The sequence below is a fragment of the Rhineura floridana genome, chromosome 4 (assembly GCF_030035675.1).
Source record: "Rhineura floridana isolate rRhiFlo1 chromosome 4, rRhiFlo1.hap2, whole genome shotgun sequence".
Lineage (NCBI taxonomy): Eukaryota > Metazoa > Chordata > Lepidosauria > Squamata > Rhineuridae > Rhineura > Rhineura floridana.
This window is the reverse complement of record NC_084483.1, coordinates 201,216,164-201,243,830: the sequence shown is the minus strand read 5'-3', so window position 1 is coordinate 201,243,830 and position 27,667 is coordinate 201,216,164. Positions and strand designations below refer to the sequence as shown.

Below are 27,667 nucleotides of genomic sequence, written 5' to 3'. Positions count from 1 at the left end.
TGTTTTGTACAGATGATAATATTCACCTAGTTTGAACATCATACTAAACTAAACTATTGCTTTTAGCAGCTGGTTTGCTTTTCTCTGGTTGTTCTGCTGCTGTGCTGTGCTAAGCCACAGTCTGGTTTACTATGTTGCCTACATGTACCCTGGCTTGTGGTTTAGTTCTCTCCAGACCAACCATAAACTGTAAAGTTTCTCTTACGATTTATGCTTGTTTGCTTGTTCAATCAGTCAATCACTTAATTAATTACATTTCTATCCCACCCTTCCTCCCAGAAAGAGCACAGGGCGGCAAACAAAAACACTGAAAGCACTCTAAAACATCTTAAAAACAAAATACTTTTAAACATATTATAACAAAGCATCTTTAAAAACATATTAAAACAAAGCATCTTGAAAACAGCTTTTAAAAAACAGCTTTAATAACATCTTAAAAAGCAATTCCAGCACAGACGCAGACTAGGGTAAGAACCCTACTTCAAAGGCTTGTTGAAAGAGGAAGGTCTTCAATAGGTGTCAAAAAGATAGCAGAGATGCCACCTGTCTTATATTTAAGGGGAGGGAATTCCACAGGGTAGGTGCCATTACACTAAAGGTCTGCTTCCTATGCTGGAACGGACCCCCTGATAAGATTGTATCCGCAGGAGGCCCTCACCTGCAGAATGTAGTGATTTGACTGGGTATATAAGGGATAAGCTGACCTTCCAGGTATCCTGGTCCCAAGCTGCATATGGCTTTGTACATCAAAAGCACAACCTTGAATTTGGCATGGTAGTTATTTGGCAACCAGTGCAATTCTTTCATCAGCAGTAACATGTTGGTGGTACCTTGCCCCAGTGAGCAGTTGCCGTGCTGCATTTTGCACCAGCTGCAGCTTCCAAACCAGCCTCAAGGGCAGCCCCATATAGAGCGCAAGCTGGGAGGTTACCAGTGCATGGACAACATTGGTCAGGCTATTCCGGTCTGGAAACGGCCACAGCTATCTTACCAGACAAAGCTAGTAAAAGGCACTCCTAGCCACTGAGGTCACCTGGGACTCTGGTGACAAAGATGGATCCAGGAGCACCCCCAAATGATGAACCTGCTCTTTCAGAGGGAGTAGAGCCTTATCCACAGCAGCCAACTGACCAATTATCTAAACTTGGTAACAGCCAACCCACAGCACCTCTGTGTTGCTAGGACTCATTGGCCCTCATCCAGCCCACCACCAAGTAGAGTTTGCACGGCTCTCCTGATTCAGATGTCACAGAGAAATAGGGCTTGGTATCATCAGCTAGTTTTGGTGTACAAAGCCCTATACAGCTTGGGACCAGGATATCTGAAAGATCATCTTATCCCTTATATACCCAGTCCATCACTGTGCTCTGCAGGTGAGGGCCTCCTCCAGATACCATCTTATCAGGAGGTGCGTTCCGCACAGCACAGGAAGCGGATCTTTAGTGTGGCACCTACCCCTTAGAATCCTCCCCTTAAATATTAGACAGGTGCAATCTGTTATCTTTTCAGCGCCTACTGAAGACCTTTCTCTTTCAACTAGTTTTTTAAGTAGAAACTTATCCCACTCTGTGCCTGCGTTGAAATTGCTTTTTAAGATGTTTTTAAAGCATTTTAAAAAATACGTTGTTAAAGATGTTTTGTTTTAATATATTTTAATGTCTGTTTTTATGATGTTTTAGAGTGTTTTAGTGCTTTTGTTTGCTGCCCTGGGCTCCTACTAGGAGGAAGAGCAGGATGTAGTAGTAGTAGTAGTAATAGTAGTAGTAATAGTAGTAGTAATAATAATAATAATACATCTCCTGATGACCTCTTCTAAGGGCTTCATATGTTAAAGAGCATTGGGGATGAGATGGTACCCTGTGGCACCCACAGAACAACTGCAAGGGGCCAAAAGACAATCGCCCAATGTTATTCTCTGAAAATGACCCCGGAGATAGGATCAGAACCCCTGTAAAACAGTGCCTCCAGTACCCATCTCACCAAGTCAGCTTAGAAGGATACCACGGGCAATGGTATCAAGAGCCATTGAGTGATCAAGTAAGAATAACAGGGTTGCCCTCCCCCATTCTTCTCCCAATAAACGTCATCCATCAGGGTGACCAAGGCTGATTCATTCCCATAACCAGGCCTGAACCCAGATTGGAATGGGTGGTTTGTTCAGGAGAGTGAAACCAGGAGCCTGGATTCAGATCACACGCTAAGCCAAACTGTGACTTAATGCAGCAGCAGAACAATCTGGGAGTACTGCGGTCTTTGCCAGAGCTCACACAGTAGATTTATGTATACATGCAAATACTCTTAGACTGTAATTCTATACACATCTGGAGTAAGTCCCATTGTACTCAGTGAGGGTTATTTTTAAGTAGGAATGTGTAGAGATGTTTTCTTTTGGTTCTGCCCCCCTTCCCCTGGATGTGGTCACAATATTTTCCAGGCCTCTATGAATCTGTCTACCGTTATTACCAGGCAGAAAACCATTTCAAAATGTAGGGCTGTTTGTGTTGTATATGCGTACTAATAATTGGATATTTCAGGCTAGTGGAAAAATCATGGCCTAGTAACTATTGCTTATTTAGTTGCAAGGCTAGTATAAAAGATGAGAAGATATGCAATAGCAGCCACTGTTGGTGATTCTTTTTTCTTGTTGTGCTAATTTTAATATCTAAAGAGGGCCAATTATATGCTGTAGTGAGAAATATAGAAAAATATAACCCTAATCTTGACTGAATCCAAATTCAAAAGAGTCAAATGTGCTAATAAATTACAGTAAAAAATAATGTGACTGAGATTTAAAGGATAAAATACAAATTTGCATGTGTGTCCTAGAGCTGGAAGGCGAGGAAAGAAACTATGAAAACTGTATGCTTATGAAGGTGAATTCATTAACGGTTGTATTACTTTTTTAAAAAAAGGCATATATACTTCTATTCCAGTTATATAATAATAGTGTTAGGAAGCTGGAAAAAAACCTTACACGTGAGAATAAAAAAACAGCTTAAAATGTTCATGAGTGTAATTTTCATTGTTCTGTCAGGAATAGATTCTGTCCTGCAGCTGCCATTTCTTGAGTGATTCTTTTACTCTGGGATTGAGAGGGATAGTTGCTATTTTCCTTGCTCGTGGGCTACTTTACTGTGATGGCAGGTCCCATCTGTAATGAAGCCTATTAGCTATTTCTTCTCTTGATCCTCCTCTTCCTCCTCCTCTTTCCTACTTATGGCCAAAGCCACTCAAGCAGTCCATGCACTGCATCACGTGACTGTGGCTTGGCTTCTCCTCTGCACTGGCCTTTCTTCAACAGCCCAGTCATGTGCCATTGCAGCCTATCTCCTGGGTTAGTCCTCATTGCCGATCCTGCTTGCCACAGTTTTTAAGTGCACTGCTAATGAGTGTTCTTCGCCTCAGTCTTGGGTGCATTAGTTGTGAAGGAAAAGGAGAGACTTGAATGATGCTTAATACTTCTAAAGATTAGGTTTTTATTTAGAAGCCTTAGTTCCTTGTTTTGACAGCCTTAACGTTAGCAAGCCATGTTCAGTCCATCTTGTCCAGTATTTTTAGCTGTAATAAGAACTGCTGAGTCAGATCATTGGTCCATCTAGCTCTGTAATATATATACTGAATGGCTGCAACTCTCCAGGATTTCAGAGAGAGGTCTTTCCCAGACATACCTGGAGATGTCAAGGATTGAACCTTGTACCACTGAGGTATGGCCCTTCCTTAAGGAAGACAAGTTGAATGGTAAAGGAGGACAACAACAACCCCCCCCCAAAAAAAGTACCTGTTCGCATTACATAGTCTTAAAAAATGTAAATGTAATGCCCTCAAGTCGATTCCGACTTATGGCGACCCTGTGAATAGGGTTTTCATGAGACTGAGAGGCAGTGACTGGCCCAAGGTCACCCAGTGAGTTTCATGGCTATGTGGGGATTCTAACCCTGGTCTCCCAGGTCATAGTGCGGCACCTTAACCACTGTGCCATGCTGGCTCTCCTACATAGTCTTAGGGGTGACCAAACAGTAGTGCTGCTTCTTTCCCCACCAACAGCCCCATCTGTGCCAAGGCTTTATCTACTGAACGTTTTTTAAATAAAGCTGTAGAGCCACTGGAATGTTCATAAAACATTCCATAATGCCTAAGTTGCTGAGCTGGGGAGAACGCATTCTAATCTGTTGAAGCCAGAACTCTTGCAGAGAAGAGTTAGAGAGATTTTACTTTTGTTTGTTCTTTTGCTGAATTTATCAGATTTCTTAGGCAAGATGTCAAACCTCATGCTGTTTAATTTAATATTTCAGTTTGATCATTCATTTTGTCTTTGTATGATCATAAATTGGCCATAGTTGATTGCAGTGATGTGGGTTTCATGAAAAAGTTCGAGAAAAATTTCCTGTGCAGATTTGCATAGAAAACTTTCAGTTTGGTTTGGAAATTTTTCAGAAGCCATAGACAGCATGTTTATTTTACTTGTGTCTAGTTAACAAAGCTAAGAATGTTGAAACTGCAAGGCGTCCCTAATATTATATTTGCAGTTAGCATCCATTGTTACTAATAAATTTATGAAATGGAAAATTATTTGCAGAAAAATAAAGCTCTGGAAAAATCATCTCACATCGCTGCATTTGAGTGTGGAAATACATGGAGCTTTTAGGCAGTGGGAATTTCTATATATTCAATAACTTGTTCTTAATTCTTCAAAGGAATTACTTTCCTGAGTTTATAGGCCAACCATAAGGCAGGATATAATATAAAGCTAGTTCCATTGCCAAACTTCTTTTATTCTTACCAGGTTGTTTTGTTTGCTCTGAAAGATTTCAGTTGCCTGAAAATGCAGAGAGGGTGCTTACAAAAGTTCACCTGCTCATTTACAGTGCAATCCTAACATAACTTGGCTGGTCTAAGTTATCTCTATTCAAAACTCTGTTCAGGAGCCCCTGATGGGCTACTGCTGATTGAGCTGGCAGGTGAGTGTGGGCCTGAGTTTTGAGGATTGGGCCCTATGTCACATGATTGAGCTCAGCAGGGTTTGGAGTAGATTGTCTCTCCTTGCCCAGTCCTGCCCCCCACGCCCCTTAATTGGGATATACACAGGCTTATGTTTTGCTGGCCGAGCTCCTGGGATGAGGGATTTATGCCAGCGTATCTCTGGCTCAGCTGAGGGGGGCGAGAGACTTACACTGGCGTAGCCCCGGCTCTGCCAGGAAAGCCCAAGATCCACCGAATCAAAACTCTCTAATCCCAGGTGGATCTTGGGTTTGAATTGCACTGTTAGTCGTTGCTCATCCTAGCTTTGTTACAGCTATCCAGGAGAAATTGCATTCTCTGATGATAGCAGTGTAAATCTTTCTTTATGTGAGAGAAGAATGCTGGCTACCTTAAAAGTAATGATGGTTCAACCACTCTTGAAAAAGTAATGCTTGGTCCAGCAGAAATTGATATTATTTGGGAAACTTTTGACTAGGTTCTAATTGCCATTCTTGGGCAGAGCTGTCAAGCATATCGTTCTGGTTCGATTCTAAGTATTTGAGGGGAAACAGGTATTCTGGATTGATTTCAGTATTGGTTTTGATGAAGCTATGGCACCATGTTAGCTTTCCCCGCCTGATGGTTGACGTCAGCGGTATTTGACAGAATTAATCTCAAAATTATGTTGGGATCCCATCATGTGAGAGTTAGAGGCCCTGTTCTGCAGTGTTGTCTCAGCTTTTCAGGTTCAATCAGATAATAGCTTTGGGTGACTCCTCTTTGACTCTATAAGAATCAGTTCTCTTTTGCCTACATTCACCATCTATAGAATATCTGAGTTAGATGACACTCTGTCGTATTTTTCATTTACCAGAAGTAGCTGTCTCAGTCCTGAACCATATTTTACAGGTATTTTTGGACACTCAGATATTCAAAAGCTGTGGTTACATTAGAGATGTAAATTTTCAAGAAGGTTTGAGCCATGGGGGGAGGGGAGTTTTTTTTGTGGGGCTTTTTTATGTGCCTTCAAGTCAATTACAACTTACGGCGACCCAATGAATCAGCGACCTCTAATAGCATCTGTTATAAACTACCCCGTTCAGATCTTGTAAGTTCATGTCTGTGGCTTCCTTTATGGAATCAATCCATCTCTTGCCCTTGAAGACTGTTCAGAATCTCCTATTGATATCAAACATGGCTGCTTGTATTGTGATGAGGATTGGCTCCGACCTCTAATAGCATCTGTTATAAACTACCCCGTTCAGATCTTGTAAGTTCATGTCTGTGGCTTCCTTTATGGAATCAATCCATCTCTTGCCCTTGAAGACTGTTCAGAATCTCCTATTGATATCAAACATGGCTGCTTGTATTGTGATGAGGATTGGCTCCTTGGAACGTACTGCATCTGTATTCAAATGCACTGCCCTTCAATTAACTTTCAAGTACCTTCTCTCATAACATAAAGCATCACTGTTTGAGATCCAGTGGTAAGGCCTTTTCTGTGGGTCTCATCTTACGATGAGGCCGTATATGCAATCTTCTAAGCATGGTGGCCTTGGTTTGCAGATGTTGATTGCAGAACTCACTTGTCTGGTGATAATGAGCTTTTGTAGGCAGGTGAAATCCTATTTTGCTCAGGCTGGTGTTTGAGTAGGTTGGGAAAAGGGGTGTAAAAATATAATAAGTGAAAAAACATGAAAAGTTAGTTATCTTTCCATCACTGAATGTCCCTTTTTATTGTATAATGAAATAAACAGATAGTAATGCATTCTCTTTTCAACTCTATTGGCTATATACTTTTTTCATTGTTTGACCTTTTCAGCATTGTTCTAAAGTAAATAATTCCCCCTCGCTGGTCTTGGGCTTGTTTTGTTTGTAATAAATGTGATTAGGAGGTTGTTATAGTTATAAGAAATTACTTGCTCTTGTTCAGGAACTTTCGAATGCGCTCATTCTTTGTGGGGTTGCACATCAGGCAGCAGTTGCAAGCGCACTTGGAGGAAGCGGATTATCTGGATCAGTTTCAATCAGGCTTCAGGCCTGGACATGGGTCTGAAACGGCCTTGGTGGATGATATGAGGAGGACACTGGATAGGGGCGAACGCACCTTCCTTGTCCTCCTTGATCTCTCAGCAGCTTTTGATACCATTCACCACTGTATCCTTCTGGACCGTCTGGAGAGGTTAGGTATAAGGGGCACTGTATTGCAGTGGTTCCGTTCCTTCTTTCTGGTAGGTACCAGAGAGTGGCATTGGGGGATGAGGTTTCAGATCCTTGGCCTCTCACTTGTGGGGTGCCACAGGGTTCTATCCTCTCCCCGATGCTGTTCAACATCTATATAAAGCTGCTGGGGGTTATCATCAGAGGATTTGGGCTGCAGTGTAACCAGTATGCGGATGACACGCAGCTCTACCTCTCATTCAAGTCCTCACCGAGGTTGGCCGTAGGAACCCTGTCCAAGTGCCTGGAGTCAGTGAGTGGCTGGATGGGAAGGAATAAGCTGAAGCTGAACCCTGACAAAACCGAGGTACTGTTCGTGGGAGACAAGGAAGGTTGGGGGATGTTGACCTGTTCCTCAGTGGGGTACAATTGCCCCTGAAAGACCAGGTCCGCAGCCTGGGGGTCATTCTCAACTCCCAGCTGTCCATGGAGGCTCAGGTCTCGGCTGTGAGCTGGGTGGCGCTGTATCAACTCCATCTGATACGGAGGCTGCGACCCTACTTTCCCAGCCATCTGCTCCCATTGGTGGTACATGCCCTTGTCTCCTCTCGCCTAGACTACTGCAATGCGCTCTACGTGGGGTTACCCTTGAAAATGGTCCAGAAGCTGCAACTGGTACAGAATGTGGCGGCTCGCCTGATCAAAGGCAGCCGCTGGCGAGATCACATCACTCCAGTGCTGAAGGAGTTGCACTGGTTGCCGGTTATTTTCCGGGCCCAATTCAAGGTGTTGTTTTTGACCTTTAAAACCCTATACGGTCTCCGCCCAGTTCATCCGAAAGAGCGCCTCCAGCTTCATCAAGGATGCCGCGCAACAAGATCAGCCTCAAAAGGCCTCCTCTCTATCCCACCAGTTAAAACAGCTAGACTGGTGAGGACTAGGGAGAGGGCTTTTTCTATTGTGGCTCCCACTCTGTGGAATTCCCTCCCAAACGATCTCCGCCATGCCCCCGCTATGATGAGCTTCTGCCGGGCCTTGAAGACCTGGCTCTTCAGACAGGCTTTTGGGGTGGGTTAGGTTTATTACTACTGATGAGATTTTAATGTATTTGTATGTTTTTATTCCGTACGTTGCCCAGAGTGGCTGGACAACCAGCCAGATGGGCGACTAAACAATCTAATAAATAATAATAATAAAGTGATTCAGATTTAATCCAAGGTGCCATTGTTCCTGCTGGGCTTTCAAGGATCCTTTGTCAGAAATTCACTCTGCATATTTACTTCAGCATCAGCTGCTCTCACTTCACTGTTGACCTAGTGCTTCTTTCCTGCCAGTTCCAACTTAATTTTGCTTGTAGTTTTAATTCCAGATCTGTATGCAAATGAGATATTTTCTAGCCAGTTTGGGGGTTCAGATTGTTCGGGGGTTCAGATTGTTAAAAATAAATACCTTTCATTATATTTAAAACTTAACTATTAAGAAATGTGGGCGTAAAAACTTAAGCCTAATTATGTCTCCCTCCAGCTAATCCCTGAAGGATTTAGAAAAGATGTTTACCTTAATATGCTTTTAATTTGAGAACTTAAAGTTTCAAACGTTCTTCATGGCATTGGTGATTCATTCAACTGTTTTTCTTTAGTATCCGACATTGAAGGTGGTGATGGATTGCAGCTCAGAAAGGAACATGCACTCAAAGTTTTTGCTTATATCAATTCTTGGACGCAAAGGTAAATTCAACTTTTTAAGTGCTCCCAATTTATGATGCATCTTTGTGTATAGGCTCATGCCCTTGTTTGAGTAACTTGTGTATATATATATTTAATAGTAAGGATGAAAAGGAACTGTGGCATTCAGATCACTGACTCCTTTTCAGCTAACTGTGTTTGGCTTTGAAGACAATGTGGAAGGGTTTTACAGGTTCCAACTAACTTGAGGAACAGAGGTATCAATACTTTGCTTAAAGAAAGTTTACCTTTTTATTAAAATGTGGGAGAGGGGTAATGTATGCCTATTTAGGATTTCTACATATGATTTTAAAAAATTATTAGATCTTATTGATTTCAAAATAGCTTTTGTTTGATTTTCCCCTTTATGATAATTCCATGTTATCACAGCTAGAAAGATATCTGTTTGGGATATTGAAACCTTATTTGCAAAGACAGCATGCTGTCTCCTATGTCTGAACAGAAAAGTAGCATTGTAGTGGAAAAGACTACTTAGTGAAACTACAAATCACAATTTCATCAACCCCAAGTGTTTCTGGAAAGGATTGTAATTAATGGGAAAATGCTTACATTCTGACTATACAGTGACCTCTGGGTTTGTGGAACACAACATTCTTATAGAAACACATGCTTATATTAACTAATGTATAATAAATCTCCCAGAACTTAGGTTTTTCTGTGCCAGCTGAGCAGGGTGCACTGTGCTAACAAAGTCTAATGACACATCTTGTGAGGTTGGCCACATAAGGCTCTTCCTTGATAAGAGGAGGAGTGGAGCATACAGGAAATGATTAACTTTTCTTCTGGAAATCTAAAAAAAACACCCTGGTTGCCTGTGGCCAGCCGGAAGAGGAGGGAATCTTCCTACCCGCCTTGATTCATCCTTTGTCAGGAGAGCAGGATTAATTCTTAGCTCCTTGATACTTCTCCTCGGGGTGCAGGAATGGTGGATTTTTTGGGCTTGTCAGTTTATTCCTTTTTCTTCATTTATCTGTGCTTCTCGTTGTTCTACTAGGGGAGGCAGATATTGGATTATAGTTGGGGTGGCTGGATCAGTCATCAGGCCCCTCTATCCAAGACCCCAGGAAGGGTGATTCTGAGCTTGCCTACTATCTGGGATAGCAGGGATTCTTCTTCTTTCCCTGGGTAGTGATAGCATCGAAGGGAGACATGGGGAAATGGCCTCCTCAGTCAGGAGCTGCACTGCTGGGTATCACTTCTTGTTCTGCAAGTGTGGTGGCTGGACAAGGTTGGCCAGATAAAGTTCTTTTAGTTAAACAACAGGAGTGATGTTGGCATTGCTTCCAGTCAACTTGGAAGAAATGGAATATGCCGAATCAATAGCAGCAAAGCTGATGTAGTAATTTCACTATGAATCTTTAAATTTTTTTGCTACCATTCACTTTGCTATTCGATACATTTTAAATTCAAAGGGTTTCTGTATAAGGTGTTTTGGTTTAATAGAATTATATACAGGTGTGCACAATGTCAGTTGCTAGTGGCAACCATTAATGTAATTCTGCTTGCTGCTGGTCTCCTGGATTTTCAACACAAAGTGAGTCTCTCTCCTCTCAAATTCTCTGTGCATCACAGAGAACTTTGTGTCAGGTTAAATGGATGGAAGTCAACTCACTCAAAGTCCTTTGGCATATGCTCAGTGCTTGAGGGCAGGATGGAGCTGGCTTCTTACTTCATACTAGACGTAGGAGAAAGTCAGAAGCAGTGTGAATGCCTCTTGTTATTTCTGACATTTCCCAACACTGTGTGAAGCGGCTCTCACTTTCTCACTTGATTTTTTAAAAAATATGTATATATAAAGGTAGAAAACTCTCTAATCATTGTATAGTTCTACAGATATCAAGGACACAAGTACCACAATATTTATGTAATCTCAGTCAATTTATATATTTTTCTTCATATAACTACAAGACTGAAGAAGCATGAAATTTTTAGCCCCAGATTATGTACATGAATTAGTGCTTAGTCATCTGTCTCTGAAGTACTTCAACAACTTCCATCTTGATTTACCATTTTAAATCCCTTTTAAACAGGCAATGTCTGTGCTGCTTCAAGGAGTATAAGCATTTGGAGATCTTCAACCAAGTTGTCTGTGCGCTTATAAATTTGGTGATTGCCCAAGTTCAAGCTCTTCGGGACCAGCTGTGTAAACATTGCACTATTAACATAGACTCAGCATGGCAAGATGAGAATAATCCGTCTGATGAGCCACTGAATGTAGAAAGAGAAACTCATGGAAGAGAAGAAAATGGGGAAAGACACAAATCCACAGAGAAAAAGTTAGATTCTGGAAGAACTTGTATCCTGACAGAGGAAGAATCAACAAAGGGCACTGATGCCTTTAGCATATGGACTACTGAGGAGAAGGAAAAACTTTTGCTTTGTGTAGCAAAAATCTTTCAGATCCAGTTTCCCCTGTATACTGCTTACAAGCATAATACGCATCCCACAATAGAGGTACATGTTATCCTAATTGACAAATAAAGTATTGTTCTTTTTTGTTTTTGAGAAAGAAAAGTTAATAGTAAGCTTTTATTCCTGAATTTAATTAAATATAGCAATAAATATTCACATATTGAATAACCTTTATTTGAAGCATATGTAAGTGTCTAGGATTTTCTTCCCCCTCCCCCCATGGTATACTCTAACTTAGGGATGGGGAACCTCTGGCCCTCCAATTGTTGTTGGACTACAACTTCCATTATCCCTCACTATTAGCCATGCTGGCTGGGGCTGATGGGAGTTGTAATGCAAAAACATATGGAGGGCTACACTTCATCCCTGCTGTAATTTGCAACAAGGTTTGCAACAAGGTCTACAGTGGAAGCAAAATATGAGCTGAAGAACTGCAATTGGCTTACATGTTGTTACTTAACATTTTATTTATTATCACATTTATATCCCGCCCTTCGTCCCAGAAAGAGCCTAGGGCGGCATGTACCATAATTTTTGTGAACGTGATGGCTATCTGGATGTAGCTGGCTAATGTCAACCAGCTTTTCAGTAAGATTCCGATAGCAGACTGCAAGTGGGTGAAAGCCAGACATTATAGTGGCCACAATGACCGGCACCCCTGTGATGAGCTTTCATCTTCTAGGCTGTATCATGAAGAAGAACTCTCCCTCTGGCACCACTGTGCAGTATGTTTCTCTGTCCAGTAATCACATGGATGTTAGCCTATACTTGCACTGTGAGTTCTACTTCATGATACAGCCTTAATCTAAGAAATTTGCCACAGGGATTATTACTCTTGCAGTGAAAGTGAAATATAGACCAGTTCTCAGCTTTCATTGTTGAAGTGTAGTTAAAAAACAACAACACACATCTCAAAATATGCAGTGAAGAAGCATGGGTTGCAACAAAGAGATATTCTATTCTTTTCCTTTGCAGTTGCCCTCTCCAGATGGACACCACAGTTGAGAGTTGCATATTGCTGGGATGTTTGTTCACTTTTTTTCTGCTGCGAATATCCCCCGCTCCCTTTCTCTCTGTACTTAAATTCCCTTTTCTTTGGTCTTTAAGTCTTGCTCTTGCCAGGCAACAGTTGAATTAGGGCTGATTTGGACCTAAATGAGATGCTAGACTGTATATATATGTATATATATATTTGGGGACGGGGAGAAGAAAGAAAAAAGATGACGTATCATAATGACAACCTTGAGTTCATATTATATCAAAAGTGGCTTGTCCAAAGCAAGATACGTCATCTTTTTTTCTTCTTCCCATCCCCAAATATATATATATATACATTTATGTGTATGTGTGTGTTTATGTGTGTCTGTGTATACACATACACATGAAGGATTATATCCGGTGTTGTACTTTGAACTTACTGGGCCCCAAAGTGTCTGTTGGTATATAAAGCCCTTAATAGCTGGGGACCTGTTCAGAGTGGCAGCATGTCAGTGTGTTTAATCTTTTTTTAGTCTACTGTTAATTTTAATTATATTTTAATTGTTTTTAATTACAGGTTTTTAAGGGAGAATCTAGGCTTCTCAGCAGTGACTTGCTCAGACTGATGATTTTAATATGTCTTGTAAACTGCTTAGAAATTATATTACAATCAAGCAGTATTAAATTTTGTTAAATATAAATAAAGTAGCCTCAAGCATTGCTGTGGGAGAGGTGAAAATTGCATGGCAGCATTTGGGTCAATTTGATTATGGTTCTCCTAATATTGTTTGAAGCAACTGAACAATATATGAGGCATAGCTTGGTTTGTCATTTGATATGCACATGCTCCATCACCAGAGATTAGTTAGAATCTCTAGCAAAGCTTTCTCCATGATTGGGAGGAGGGCCACATTTGTATGTCACTGTCGCATTTGCGCCCCACCTTGGTGGAGCTCAGTAGCTTACATGGGGTTTTTCATTTTTTTATCTTTACAACAGTCCCTTGAGAGATGGTGACTGACCCAAGGCCACTAAGCCAGCTGCATAACTTAGCAGGGATTTGAACGCAGGTGTTGAGGTTCTAATTTAGATGATATTGACTGTACTATATTGGGTCTATTCGTGCTGAATTTGGACAAATCATAATTAGATGTACTCTTTTAAACTCAATTCTTGGCTTTTCTGTCATACTTTTTTTTGCTACTGTAAACCGCCCAAAGAGCTTCGGCTATGGGGCGGTATATAAGTACAATAAATAAATAAATAAATAAATAAAATAATTTTGCTACACAAGAAGCTGAGATATTTGTTCTTCAGTCTAGTTAAATTGAAAGCATCCTGAAGCTTTGCTAAAGTTCATTTTATTTATTTATTTATTTAATTTAATTTATATACCGCCCTAAGCCCGAAGGCTCTCTGGGCGGTGTACAAAAAGATAAAATACAGATGCCTTGGGTCCATTTTTGTGGGTCAAATAATTCACTGTCATGAAGATATTGCAGATCGATGACCCACACTAAATTTTTAATGCATGCAAGCTTCAGCCATTCTATTACATTTCTCTCATGTTAGTGCTTCTTGGCAGATGCTAATAGGGATTCGGACACATGGATCCTTGTCTTCAGCTCTGTCACACTTGTGAGGCAGCAAGGATCTGGAACTGAAGAGGCAAGCATCCAAACAGTTTGGAAGTACAAAGGGAGAATCTAGGCTTCTCAGCTATGACTTTCTCAGATTGAGGGAGCGCAGAAACTTTTGGAGCCTTTGGAGGCTGGAATCCCTGGGATTACCCGAGTCCTATGACTCGAAGGTGGGAACTATAGTGGCTGCCAGATAATTACCAATAAGTCAGTACTTAATGCTAAATTCAGATCAGGTTTGCATAAGACTATTTGCTAGTGAGGTGAGCAGTCTTGTGTTCTGAGGCTGAAACCATTACTTGGTTCATCTTTAGACTTCCCAGTTTCTTATTTCTTGCTATTTTGTCCAAACGAAACGCCTTTTGGTAATCCTTCTTTATGCAGGGAGGTAACTAGGTTTCTATTTTGCAACCTTGTTCAATGATATTTACAGTCCGATCTTACAGATTGGCTTAAATCCCATCAATTTGTGCTGCTGCAGCCTGAACACAATACTGTGTCAGAAAAGCAGGGTAGAAACCAGCTGGCAAGGCAACCTAACCCTTCCTCTTTTCATCATTACTGCTACACTTGGTTAGTCCACAGTAGCCCAGTAACACCTATGGAATGCCTCATAATTTATATAGCACACATGTGCTATGTCTGGGGTGGGCTTGGATCCTAGCTCCAGAATACAAAGAGATGAATTTATTCTCTCACACTGATAAGTGGATCTTGATGCTGAATCTTGTGTTCTGCGTCTCATTGGATTGAGATAATGTCCTTGTACCAGGCAAATCCAAATATTCCATTGCTTTTCTTGAGGCGCAATCCTCCTAGTGGTTACACCGGCATGCAGCATAGCTGCAGAGGAGGTGGAAGGGTGTCAGTGCCACCAGGCTCTGCCAACAGTAGTTCTCCCCCCCCCCAGGCTCAGCCACTGCATAGCCAGGGAACTGTGTCACACACACACACACCCAGGCACGGCCAGGGTGTAGCTGGGTCAGCCAAGATTGGCACCAGTGGAGCTGGCAGAAGGCCTGAACAAAGGGCATTCTGGGGATGTGTTGGGGCAAAACGGAGGGGTGGGGGACTTACGCCACATCCTGAGCCCATTCAGCTCAGTCCTGCGGCCCTCTGCCCTGACAGCCAATAACGCTGTGAAATGGGGAGACGGAAGGAAACATTCCTTTCTTTTCTTTTTGCTGAGCGCTTCTGGAGCAGCCAGCATCCTCCCCTCCCAATGGCTCCTGAACAGATGTTGGATGTGATGGCCCCTGCCACCAGCTCCGCTTCCATTAGCCTCTGACGAGTTGGATTGCTCCCTAGATTAATGTCTTTTGTATGCTAGACTGCAAAATTCAGTTGCTTTAAAGCAAACACACATTGTAGCCTTATGAAAATATTCTTGAATTTCATGGCTATGTTACATATGGTTGGTGGTGGTCTTTTTCTTTCATATTGGATTCATAAAATTTGTTGTTTTTAACAGGATATTTCTGCACAAGAAAGCAATATATTGGGGGCATTCTGTGATATGAATGTAAGTTTACTCAATTTCTGTATTTTAGATGCATATAGCTTTTAATAAATTACAGCTCAATAACTCTTAATTACTGATGCCTACCTTGTCCTTGTGGTTTGGGATGGTCCAGAATATACTGAAATTAAAAGAATGTAATATAACCTATTAAAATAAATAAAATTCTGAAGCTGCCTTAAGCTGAATCAATATTGTCTACACTGAGTGGCAATAGTACTCTTCAGGATTTCAAAGGAAGGTATTTCCTAGCCCTATCTGGAGTTTACAGGAATTGACCCTGGGACCTTCTTGCATGCAAAACATGTGATCATTGTGCTATGCCTCTCCCATTAGTTTATCCAGCCCAGTATTGGCTACTCTGACTGCCAGCAGCTCTCCAGGGGCTCATATGGAGGCCTTTGGATCACCTAATGCTTTTAATTTGAAATTTCAAGGATTAAACCTGGAGCCTTCTGCATGCAAAATATCTGTTGTAATTCTGAGCTATAATGATACTATCCAACTAAAGTAGATTATTTTTTATCTTTTTTCCTTGGTCTCTACTTAAATTTCCTTATCACCTTAATTCTGGCCACCAAGACCAGCCTATGTAGAAAACTTACAGTAGTTCTGAAAGATGTTAGGGCTTTGGTGAGTCCCCTGAAGAACGGAGTTTAATAGTCATAGAGTTTCATCATATTGCAAACGCTCCTGTTCTTGCCCTCACTCTTTCAACTTGGTACGTAAATTATCATTATTTACTGAACAAATTTGTGAACCTCTGACTTCTTGGAAGTATTGTGGTGGTGTACAAAAAAAATACAAAGTTAAAGCAATCAGAATACATTAAATGCATCTGTAAAAACCAGCAGAAACAATATATGGTGATGCTACCCTGAAAAAAAGCCTGGTTAAAAAAAAAAGTCATAAGGAGACGTCTAAATGATGTAATTGTTGGCATCATCCCAGTTTCCAGGAGGAGCGTATTTCAATATATGGATGAAGAAAAATTAAAATGTTTGGTTTGTCTCCTTCAATTCTGACTACTGCAGCAGAACTTAGAGGTGTCCTTAGAGCAGTGTGCATGGTGGTTCTGCATACTTCCGAGTCCAGCACTGTGGCATTAAACCACAGTGAGTATATCCTCTCCCGTCCCTCTGAGCAAGCAGGCACAATGTGGTGCAGAATCACAGTCTTGCACACTTTGTAACTAGCAACCCCAAAGCCCCTCATTAGCCATGCCTTGTGGCCTACCAGATGTTCTGCGCGCAAGATGTTAAATGTGGCATCTTGTGTGGATGTCTGTGGGCTGAGGATGGATGAGCACAATGCACTGCAGTACTCGCATGTGCAGTGGGCTTTTGTGCATGGCGGACGGCGGGGACTATGTTCGACTTGATTGGTCACAGATTACATAGGCTTATGGTATGTGATTGAAAGGCAGAACAAAATTGTAACAACAAATAATAATAAAAATGTATTTATTCATATTAACTACTCAGCTTGTGCTGGAGAGCAATACCACAAGTCTGATGACCCAGGGGGTATGGGTTTGCAGGTATGCATTGAAAGTGAAACTTAGTCTTTCAGAAATCTTCATGCTTGTTGCACCTATAAGTAAATTGAGTGCAAACCTGCAAGACCTGAATAGGTTAAAGCTAAGTCTTTGAATCGTGCTTGAAATTCAAAAGTCAGTGCAGAACCTGAAATGCTGGTGTAAAGCCCACAGAGAGCCTTTCAGAATAGTTTGTAAGATAAATCATCAAGATGAAACCATTTTGGATGAGGGAAAAGGTCTGTGAGGATATTTTTAATATATTTTTAATGTGTTCTTATTTCCATAGGATGTAGAAGTACCATTGCACTTGCTTCGGTATGTTTGCTTATTTTGTGGAAAAAGTGGCCTTTCCCTCATGAAGGACTGTTTTGAATATGGAACCCCTGAAACGTTGCCATTTCTCATAGCACATGCATTTATCACTGTGGTCTCTAATGTAAGTATATGTCCTAGTTTCTCTCATTTATTTAACATGGATGCAATAAATGTAGCCTATTACCACCTCTTACAGCAAGAGGCTTACTGTACTAACTTGAGTCCCACTCCCAGTAGCCACAGTCGCAACGGCTAGCATTGGGTAAATTTCTAATCTCTGTTTTAATAATACTAATTTCAGTTTTAAGTTTCTGCATTTTATAAATTTGGAATAAATCTGCTAGCATACCTCTGTATTGTAACCACTGACTAAAAATCCAGATGGTGAGAAAAATAGCTTGGCTGTTCACAATATTTGTGCCAAATTCCATCAATTTCAAAATATATTTTTGAATTCTTGCTTTCAGGATATATATGTTTTCCTTAGGTGCAGTTTGTTGATTTGGCAAAGGAACTCATTTTCTCTCAAATACCTCCAAAACAACCAGGGGCTTTAAAAAAAATTACCGGAACGGCAATTTCCCTCCAAAATAGGCTGTAAAATTGCAGGCTGGTAACAGTAGTTCTTTAAAAACTAAACCGAAAATATCTGTCCTAAGTTAAGATCAGGTAATTTTGTTGCCCTTTACAAATGAAGCCAAATTCTTCAAATTCCTGTACTCCCAAAGTAATTTGCAATAAACAGCAGCACAATAACATACTTCTTTTCCTCCAAGCTCCGTAATTTAAGGCATGTTCTGATGCAACACAGGCAGGGGGGGTTGTAAATATAAATGAGGTTTAGATACTTCCAGTGGAAAACCACTGGGTAAAAGTGGAATAGTTTTGGTGTAAATGTAAGGAGTTTTGTTTTGTTTAACGTTACTCAAAACAACTACCAATTAAATATATTTAAGCTAACCATGAAATATAAAGAAAACCCAATTACTTTTCATCATAGTGTCAATCTCTTGGGCTGCCAGTTTTCTGTACTGTTCCTCAGGTGAGTACTATAGAATGCCATAACTCTTTTATCTGAAGGATGCTCATTAAAAATTGTAATTGAGTTATTGGTATGAATGTTGTTTACAGGTGGTTCCACTAGTATACGTTTTAATGCAGGGTTGTTCCTTGTATAACTAAGATCGTTCCATTGTGCTGATTTGTTTTGTTTTGAGAATGGCTCTATGTTTTATTTTTTTTTGACAGCCAGAGCGCAAGTGTATGAAAGGTGTTCTTGAGAGAAATTTTATTATATTTTTGGGGTGGAGGCCCAAATGTAAATATATTGTAATGAAGGAGTAACTTTTTCAACCTCATCTGAAGATAAAGCCAACAAATGTGGTTGAAAATCTCACCTTAAATTTTCCTGCATGGATGGCCCTGCAGGTACATTTGCCATCCCCCAAGGATAGTAGGCACTGTCAGATAAATGGGATTCCTTGGCCCAAAGAGGAAGAAGTGTCCAGGCTTCCCCTGACAGATTCAGACTCAGAACTCTTAACTTGGTTATTGCCAATGACATTTATCCACAGGTTACAGATCACACAGGGTTAAGGTCAGTACAGGGCATTACTCGTCATAGCTACTCAAGCAAAGACGTTGCTTGCCCTTAATAAAAGATGGGGTGGGCATGACTACTTGTGTGGTACGTCTCTTTCAGCTTGGGACTGGGCAAGCAAACAGGCATTCTTACAGGTAGGCTCACTAATGGGCTCAATCTGTTTGCACCAGTGCACGCATGGCAACAGAGGCAGGGATGACTCCACCAGGTCCTCCCCTGGCCAAGCCTCTGGCATTCCCTCCTGGGCTGAGGGTGGGCAGCCGCAGGAGGCTGGCTTGGTGGATTGAGTGCTGGAGGTGGCGTTATCGGGGGGATGATCTTCCACATCAGCCAACACCTCTGTGGGGTGCTGTCAGCAAGCATATCACAGAGCCTGGCCCTGACATTCTCTTCTACAACTTCCAGACCACTAGGCCCCTCCCCTCGATCCCAGTCCGCCTCGTCTTCAGGTGAGTGCTGCCAGGAGTTCTCCACAGGGCTCATGGCAAGAAGACTGTTTCATCCTTCCTCAGGCATAAGAGCCAAGCTAGTGTCAGGCTTTAGTTCAAGGGTGATAAACGAGTGGTCTAGAAGCCTGACTCAGCTTGCCAAGCCTTCCCCAGTGGTCCACCAACCCAGTTTGGCACTCTGAAAAGGGAAGAAAAGTGCACAGCATCAGTTGCTGTCACCCTCATAATGGTGCTGGACTGGGTTGAGAGGTTTCAACCTTTCTGCCCTGCCAGCACCACAGTGGGGATGCAGTAGAGTGAAGAAGGGTCAATGAAGAGGAAACCCCCTCCCACACACACTACAAAGTGCTCTAGTGGAGAGGAGGCGATAGATATCTGTGTGGTATTTGTGTGTGTGTGTGCGTCCGTGCATGCGCGCGCACGCGGGTAGCTGGGTGAAGCGCTATGTGTGTTCAAAATTAGAGCAAGTGACAACACCCACTTCTGTTTCGGCCATGCCCACTGCTAGGATTTGGCCCTCAGAGGGATGGCCAACACCTAATGTGATTCTTGGCTAAAATCGTTCAGCCACCCCTGTGTAGTGTTAATGGAGTTAGTGCACTGTAGCAGGCAAGACACTGTGATCAAGGAAATCCCTGGTTCAAATCTTGCTTCTATCATGAGTTGGCTGGGTGACCAGGCAAGCCACTATGTCTCAGATTCCAGACATCAACGCCCTTCCTTTCCCTCTGCATGTGTTAGTACTAATAGGAAAAGGTACTGGAAATTTGTTTTTTAGGAGGCACATTTGATCCCTCTGACTTAGCAGGTTGTTCCTCCTCACAGAACTTGCCTTCTGCCCTTTTAGCTTAGAGGACCCTGGCAAAGCGCCATTCCATTGCCATCTTCCACGTGAACCCAAGTATGAAATGTATAAAAGCTCTGTGAAGGGAAAATAAATTCTCTCGTTTTCAGTAGGCAAGGTTGTATGAATCTTAAAACTAACGGTGTGGAACTTCAGTTTATACTGCTTAATTTTTGCATTTGCTCTGTAGATCAGAATATGGCTGCACATCCCTGCTGTTATGCAACACATTATACCATTTAGGACCTATGTAATCAGGTACGTTTTGCAGATACTTCGCATTCTGGGATTTTCTTTGTCAAAATGCACTGATAATTTCAAATCATTGAAATGGTATCTCTAACGTGACAAATGCTAATAATCAAACAGTATTGTTTGCAGTGACTTTATTAACAACAGGAGTAGGATTAATGGCATTAATATTAAGAAGTGGCTTGGTGCTTCATTTCTAGTAATAGATTTATATACACTGTAATGTTTAACGTGTGTGTGCGTTGAGATTCTCAAACTATTCATGCCATGTGCACTGATGGTGCTATATTTTTTAAAAATTCCAGCCTGTTTGTACTAACAAGTAAAAGAATTTTTTCAGGTACTTTGGGAAAAGGAGACAATGCAATGAATTAATCAAGTTATTTCCTATTACAAGAACATGAGTAACTGCTGAATGCTATATCCTAACTATGTAAGACAAAAATAATTCTGCTTATTCATATTTTTCAGCAGTCAGGGCCAATATATATAACCTGGGCAAGTATTGCTAAGTGGTGCTGGGGAGCAATGCTTATGGAGACATGTTCAGATAAAATGGCTGTTCATGTCTCCACCCCAGAAATATTGGGAAGTAATCTCCTGGTTACAAAAGAGACAGAGAATTCAGAGGAAATACAGTACTATCTCAGTTAACGAAGTACATGCATTCCTGGACATTATTTCTTTAACTTTGGTACCAGAGGAAGGATTAACATGGAAAGAATAGGAATAGGTTCTTACACCACAAAAAAGAGCAGTTCAACATATTTCAGCAAGCCTTTTATTCAAAACTAACAGTACACATGTCTGAAGTGAAACAGCCAGGTCAGGTAAGCCTTGCATACAGACCACTTGAAGGCTTCTTCCAAAATGCATCCAGGGATGACTGCATTGCCTTTTTTCTGTTATTGTGTAGCATCTTGCTACAGCAATCTAAAGCTTTGAGCACAGTTCTCCTCTCCATGTACTCAAGCAGGCAGACAATGGGCAGCCGCCACCACCCTGTGCTTGGTTCTCTTTCTTTCTCTCTTCCCCTCTCCCTCACTTGAGCAGATGCGTCTGCAGTAAACAGTGCGTCTAGAGCATCCAAAGCACTGTTTACTGCGGAGGCACCTGCTCCACCTGGCAAGGAACGACATTCCAGCCACACATGAGGGAGCTGCCTGCAGCCGCCGCAATCCAGTAGACAAGGAGCCACATTATATGTCAGAACCTACACGGTTTCGGCCCAGTTTACCTGATGGAGCGCCTCCAGCGCCACCAATTATGCCGCCCGACAAGATCAGCCACTCAGGGCCTTCTCTCAGTCCCACCAACTAAAACAGCTAGGTTGGTGGGGACTAGGGAGAGGGCATTTTCAGTGGCGGCCCCCACTCTCTGGAACTCCCTCCCGTATGATCTTCGGCATGCCCCTTCCCTGAATGTATTCCGCAACGCCTTGAAGACCTGGCTCTTCAGACAGGCCTTTGGGACTTCCGGGGAGGGTTAATTTTTTAGGACTAATCGCCTATTCTCTGAACTGTTATTGTTCTTTATTCATAGTTTTATTGTTATATTGTATTTTATGTGTATTTTATTATGATGCATTTATTGCAACTAAATTGTACGTCGCCTAGAGTGGCCATCGGCCAGATAGGCGGCATATAAATTAAATTATTAATTATTATTATTATTTATTAATTAATTATTAATTAGGAGTGTGCACCCCCCCACACCCAAAAAAGGCTTCATTAAAAGAAGCTTCTTTTCTGGAGGATTTGTTAACTGAGGTATTAGTGTATAACCTGCTGCAAAGCCAAACTGTGGAGGAATGACAGTATCAGTAGAAAGTAAAAATGCAAATCCTCCGTGAATTGCTACACTGCCTGGGAGCTGTAGTGCTCCTGGAAATAATCTCTTATCTGCTCTCTTGATGGGTTTATAGCACTTTGTCCATAGCCGGGAAATAGGAAGGGCTTGTATAGAACATGGAATGTAGACTTTATCTGAACCTGGTATTTAGAACTAATGTGGAATAGATGATGTGTTGTTGGACTGGATTCAAAATCTTACTTAGCCAGGAAGCTGACCGGATGACCTTGGGATGCTTTACAGGGCCGTTGTGAGAACAAAATGGAATAGTCGCATGTATGATGTCCTGAGTTGTCTTGGTGATGGATGGCGTAGAAATGTGCTAACTAGATTAACAGCAATCAAAGTCTGTGTTCAGACCTGGTCTTACTTTTGACTTGACCAAACACTACTACTTACCCACCTTTCCAACCCCAAAACTCCTGTACCTACAGTGAGATTGGGAGTAGGTTGGTCTTGTTTGTTTTCTCTGACTCAAGCACCTGGCAACCTCACCAAAAGATCCATGTTGTTTGTTAAATTTACATCCTGCCCTTCCTCCCAAGTAATTGTTGATTTTGAACATGGGATCCCCTGGTGCAGTTGACTTCTACATGCAGTGATAGAGGTGCGGAAGGTGCAGGGGAGGGAGCATATGCACCCAGGGCCTGTTCCTGATGTCGCTGTGCATAAACAGAGGTAGTCAGTTTGCCCTCCAGATGATATTGGGCTCCAGGTCCTAGCACACCCAGTAGGCAGGGATTCTGGAAGTTGTAGGCCAACAATATCTGGCGGGTACCACATTGGCTATCAGTAGCATAGTGGTTTAGGGTATGGTATTCACGCTTTCCTTTAAGCCAGAAGAGTTGCTAGCCTATTTTTAGGTGGACTGCTTTTAAAAAGGGGTGTTTTGACTTCCATATGCCTGTTTAATAGATGTACGCTGGAAACTGGGTGTTAATACAATTATACCAAACACTTTATTTCTTGACCTTCCCAAGGGTAATTAAACAATCATGGCTTTCTTCCGTGATGGGAGGTCAGCCTCTGAAGGCTTCTAGAAGGGTGCGTGACTATTAAAAATGATGATCTGACAAAATTAAACAGATTTGCTGATATTAATTTGAGCTTTCTTGTATTTCCCCCACCCCTACCCTTTTGTTTAGGTATTTATGTAAACTGTCGGACCAGGAGTTAAGACAGAGTGCAGCTCGTAACATGGCAGATTTAATGTGGAGCACAGTTAAAGAGCCATTGGATACTGCCTTGTGTTTTGATAAAGAGAGTCTGGATCTTGCATTTAAGTACTTTATGTCACCAACTTTAACCATGAGATTGGCCGGGCTCAGTCAAATAACAGTAAGACTTTAAAAATAACTTAAAGATGCATGCAAAATTATTATTTGTTCTTAAATGTTTTTAAACTGTGGCCATAAAAGTCAAATTAAGGCTTGGGATGGGAATGAGGTGGTAGAGTTCTGAGGAAGGAGAATATTTTCTCCCATATATGAGTTTTCTGCAAATAGAAAGCTAGCGCAATGAGAAATGAGTTGGTCTAGGACATTTTTTACATAGGGAAACATTTAAAACTGGTACCCCTTACCCATACTCTGAAATGGTACAGATTGCTCTGCCACCTTTAAGCTTTCTTTCCACCTCATTTTCAACATGTGTAAACCAAGCCTAACTGTGTAGCATTCAAAGTCCTTGTAAGCAATTCAAGACAGTGAAATTGGCAGTTGGGAGGAAGCGGGAGGGTTGTTCTTTTTGCTGAGGTAGAGTACCGTGAACATCCGCACCCAAGTAAAGTGAATGAGGGTATTTACTTGAGCAGTTCAAATTCATTTCAATGGTGCTTACACAGGAGGTGTTCCTGGGAGATTGTGCCTCAGGTTTATAATTCATGAAGCTAGGCAATAAAATGCAAAGAATCTTGATATGGTTACATTTTGCAAACACGGCAGAATTTCAGATGTGCCGCTTGACTTCGTGTATTTGAAAACAGCCCTGTTTATTTTTAACTGTGTTATTTTATTTATTTATTTATTAAACTTATATACTGCCCAACTAGCAATAGCTCTCTGGGCGGTTAACATAAAATACAATAAAATTACAGAATCTGATACAACAAGCATATAAAAACTACACAATCTAAAACCAAGTTACAAACATTTAACTAAGATTAAAATGCCTCAGAGAAGAGAAAGGTTTTAACTTGGCGCCGAAAAGATGATAGTGTTGGCGCCAAGCGTACCTCCTCGGGGAGACTGTTCCACAGTTCGGGGGCCACCACTGAGAAGGCCCTAGATCTCGTCACCACCCTCCGGGCCTCCCTATGCGTCGGGACCCAGAGGAGGGCCTTCGTAGTAGACCGTAGTGTACGAGCCGGTTCGTATCGGGAGAGGCGTTCCGACAGATATCGTGGTCCCGCACCGTATAAGGCTTTATAGGTTAACACCAACACTTTGAATCTGGCCCGGAAGCGTATTGGAAGTCAGTGCAGGCGAGCCAGCACAGGTGTTATATGCTCAGACCGCTTAGTTCTTGTTAGCAGTCTGGCCGCTGCATTTTGCACTAGCTGTAGCTTCCGAACCGTCTTCAAAGGTAGCCCTACGTAAAGCGCGTTGCAGTAGTCCAAACGCGAGGTTACCAGAGCATGTACTACTGATGTAAGGTCCTCCTTACTCAGGTAGGGACGTAGCTGGGCTACCAACCGAAGTTGGTAGAATGCATTCCGTGCCACCGAGGCTACATGAGCCTCAAGTGAGAGGGAAGAGTCTAAAACGACTCCCAGACTACGAACCTGTTCCTTTAGGGGGAGTGTAACCCCGTCCAGGACAGGGTATATATCCACCGTCTGATCGGAGAAACCATCCACCAACAGCATCTCAGTCTTATCAGGATTGAGTCTCAGCTTGTTAGTTCTCATCCAGTCCATTGTCGCGGCCAGGCAACGGTTCAGCACATCGACCGCCTCACCTGAAGAAGATGAAAAGGAGAAGTAGAGCTGTGTGTCATCAGCGTACTGATGACAACGCACTCCAAAACTCCTGATGACCGCACCCAACGGCTTCATATAGATGTTAAAGAGCATGGGAGACAAAACCAAACCCTGCGGGACCCCACATTGGAGAACCCGCGGTTATAGAGGAGCAGTCTTGTTTTCCATTCTTTGACAAAACTTATGGATGACCGGAGTATGCCAGGCTACTTTGGAAGAACTGCAGTAGTACCCTCAGCCCTGCATTGCTAGTTCAGTAGACTAGAAGCAAAATCACACAAGGCACACATACCATAGTGTGCCGTAGAGTAAAAATGTCCAATACTGTGAGTTGACTAGTGGGTACACTTGCTTAAAAGGCTGGTCAGCACTGACTTTATTGTGTTTACGGCAGCCTTGTTGCTAAGGTGTCATTGTGGGAAAGGGCTTCTTTTTTTTCTTTCTTTTTGCCCTGGTCCAGTTTCAGCTGCACTTGCCACCTTCATTGGCCCTCGTGGAAGATGCAGCTGGACCTAGCTTGGGTGGCACTTACCCAGGAGCTGATTGGGCTGGAAGGGCACTGTGCTTTGCCAGCTTGATTGGCTTCATTTCTGGCCACAGAGGATCTGGCTTCGCTTCTCCATGGCCAAAAATCATAGGTGATCTGACTGGCAAATCAGGAGCACTGTTATTGTTCAGTCAGTACAGAAGCTGATTGAAGTGAGCTGATTGATTGAGGTCCCAGGCTATGGTCTGAAGGCACATGGGGCCAGCACCCTGCTGAAGCTAAGCAGGGTCAGGTCTGGTTGGTGCCTGGATGGGAGACCGCCTGGGAACCCTATCTAAGCTGCCTTGGGTTTCTATCATGGAAAGAAAGGCGGGGTATAAATGTAATAAATAAAGTGGCAAAACAGAGCATTCTGCCCCTGCCTTGCCTGGATGCTCTTCCTTATTTCCAGGGAAGGGCCGTAGCTCAGTGGTAGAGCATCTGCCTTACACGGTGTGGGACCACAATACCTTGTGGAACGCTTCTCCCGCTATGAACCTACCCGTTCACTTCGTTCAGTATCCAAGGCCCTCCTCCGGGTACCAACTCATCAGGATGCCCGGAGGATTGTTATTAGATCTAGGGCCTTTTCTGTGGTGGCCCCCGAACTGTGGAACAGCCTATCTGAGGAGATACGCCTGGCGCCTTCGGTACTTTCTTTTAGGCGCCAGGTTAAGACCTGGCTATACTCCCAGGCATTTTAATGTTCAATGTGTTTCATTTAATGTTTTTCGTTTAACTTGTTGCTGATTTTATTGTAATTTTATTGTAATATTGTATTTTAATCTTGTTTTGTTCACCGCCCAGAGAGCTACTAGCTATGGGCGGTTTAAAAATAAAATAAAATAAATAAATAAAGCCCTGGCATCTCCAGGTAGGGTTGGGAGAGCCTCCTGCCTGAAACCCTGGACAGCCACTGCCAGTCAGTGTAGACAATACTGAGTTAGATGGACCAATGGTTTGACTCCACGTAAGACAGATTCCTATGTTCCTGTGTCTCAAAATACTATTTTGGCATGTAAGAATTTGACACATTTCCCCAGACTATCTATAGAAGTGAATACCAGCAGCAGTATAACCCATGTTGCCCTTAGCAAAGGTCAGCCATGTGTGCATGTTTTATATAGTAGCGCTTTCTAAAAACCACAGGAATTCTCAGTGTAATAATTTTAGTTCACAGAATGCCAGTGTTGTGTGATGAATTCTTCCATTTGAAAACCAGATCAACAACAAAACGTTCAAAGAATGTGGTTCTGAAATTAAATAGGGAATATTTGAAGGTTGGCATCATCCTTCAGTAATGTTCGTATTTCTGAAGCTTATAGGCTACAGGTGGAAAGCTGTTACAGTTAGATACAACATTCACTGTATGTAAGCAGCTGGCTGTGTTTCTAGATTCCTCTCATTCAGTACATTGCAAATCCCACAAGGTCATTTCAGACAAATTAATACCAGAACCAAGATTGTTTTAAAAGAGAAAACAACTCTGTAATTTCCAGATGTTTTTTCATTGTAGTCACGTTGTGGTATATGAAGCAAATAATTACATTTTGAATGTTGGTTTTCCATTATGATGGATTGGTTAGTCTCCTCAAAATACAAAAAAAACTGATGGATCTTTGGTCACACCAATCTGTTTCCAGACATCACCAAAAAAAATAATGAGGGAGGAGGTAGATGCAACCTTCAAAGCTTTGTTATTTTAGAACATAAAGATGGTTTTGCAAATAATTCAGACGGCGGTTTATTACCCAGCTCTGTTCCACATCGAGCTCCTTTTTCTTACACCACAAGTTTTGTTTATTTATTTATTATCATTATTTTTTACCCTGCCCTTTTTCCAAAACTGGAACTCACGGCAGCTTCCAGATAAAAGCACACATATAATTAAAAA

The 27,667-nt window shown here is 42.0% G+C and overlaps 1 protein-coding gene across 3 annotated transcripts in view; it reads left to right on the top strand.

The window, feature by feature from the left end:
* The window catches only part of USP34 (ubiquitin specific peptidase 34), a 192,519-nt gene that overhangs the window by 18,828 nt on the left and 146,024 nt on the right, over positions 1 to 27,667 (top strand). For 2 of the 3 annotated variants that reach the window (XM_061625788.1, XM_061625787.1), the window contains exons 2-8: positions 8,759 to 8,846; positions 10,895 to 11,318; positions 15,366 to 15,416; positions 17,240 to 17,389; positions 18,269 to 18,310; positions 20,355 to 20,422; positions 23,413 to 23,605. In XM_061625788.1, coding sequence (XP_061481772.1) covers positions 8,759 to 8,846; positions 10,895 to 11,318; positions 15,366 to 15,416; positions 17,240 to 17,389; positions 18,269 to 18,310; positions 20,355 to 20,422; positions 23,413 to 23,605 — 1,016 coding nt within the window. The remainder of the gene's footprint in view (positions 1 to 8,758; positions 8,847 to 10,894; positions 11,319 to 15,365; positions 15,417 to 17,239; positions 17,390 to 18,268; positions 18,311 to 20,354; positions 20,423 to 23,412; positions 23,606 to 27,667) is intronic. The other variant, XM_061625789.1, reaches the window with a different exon arrangement.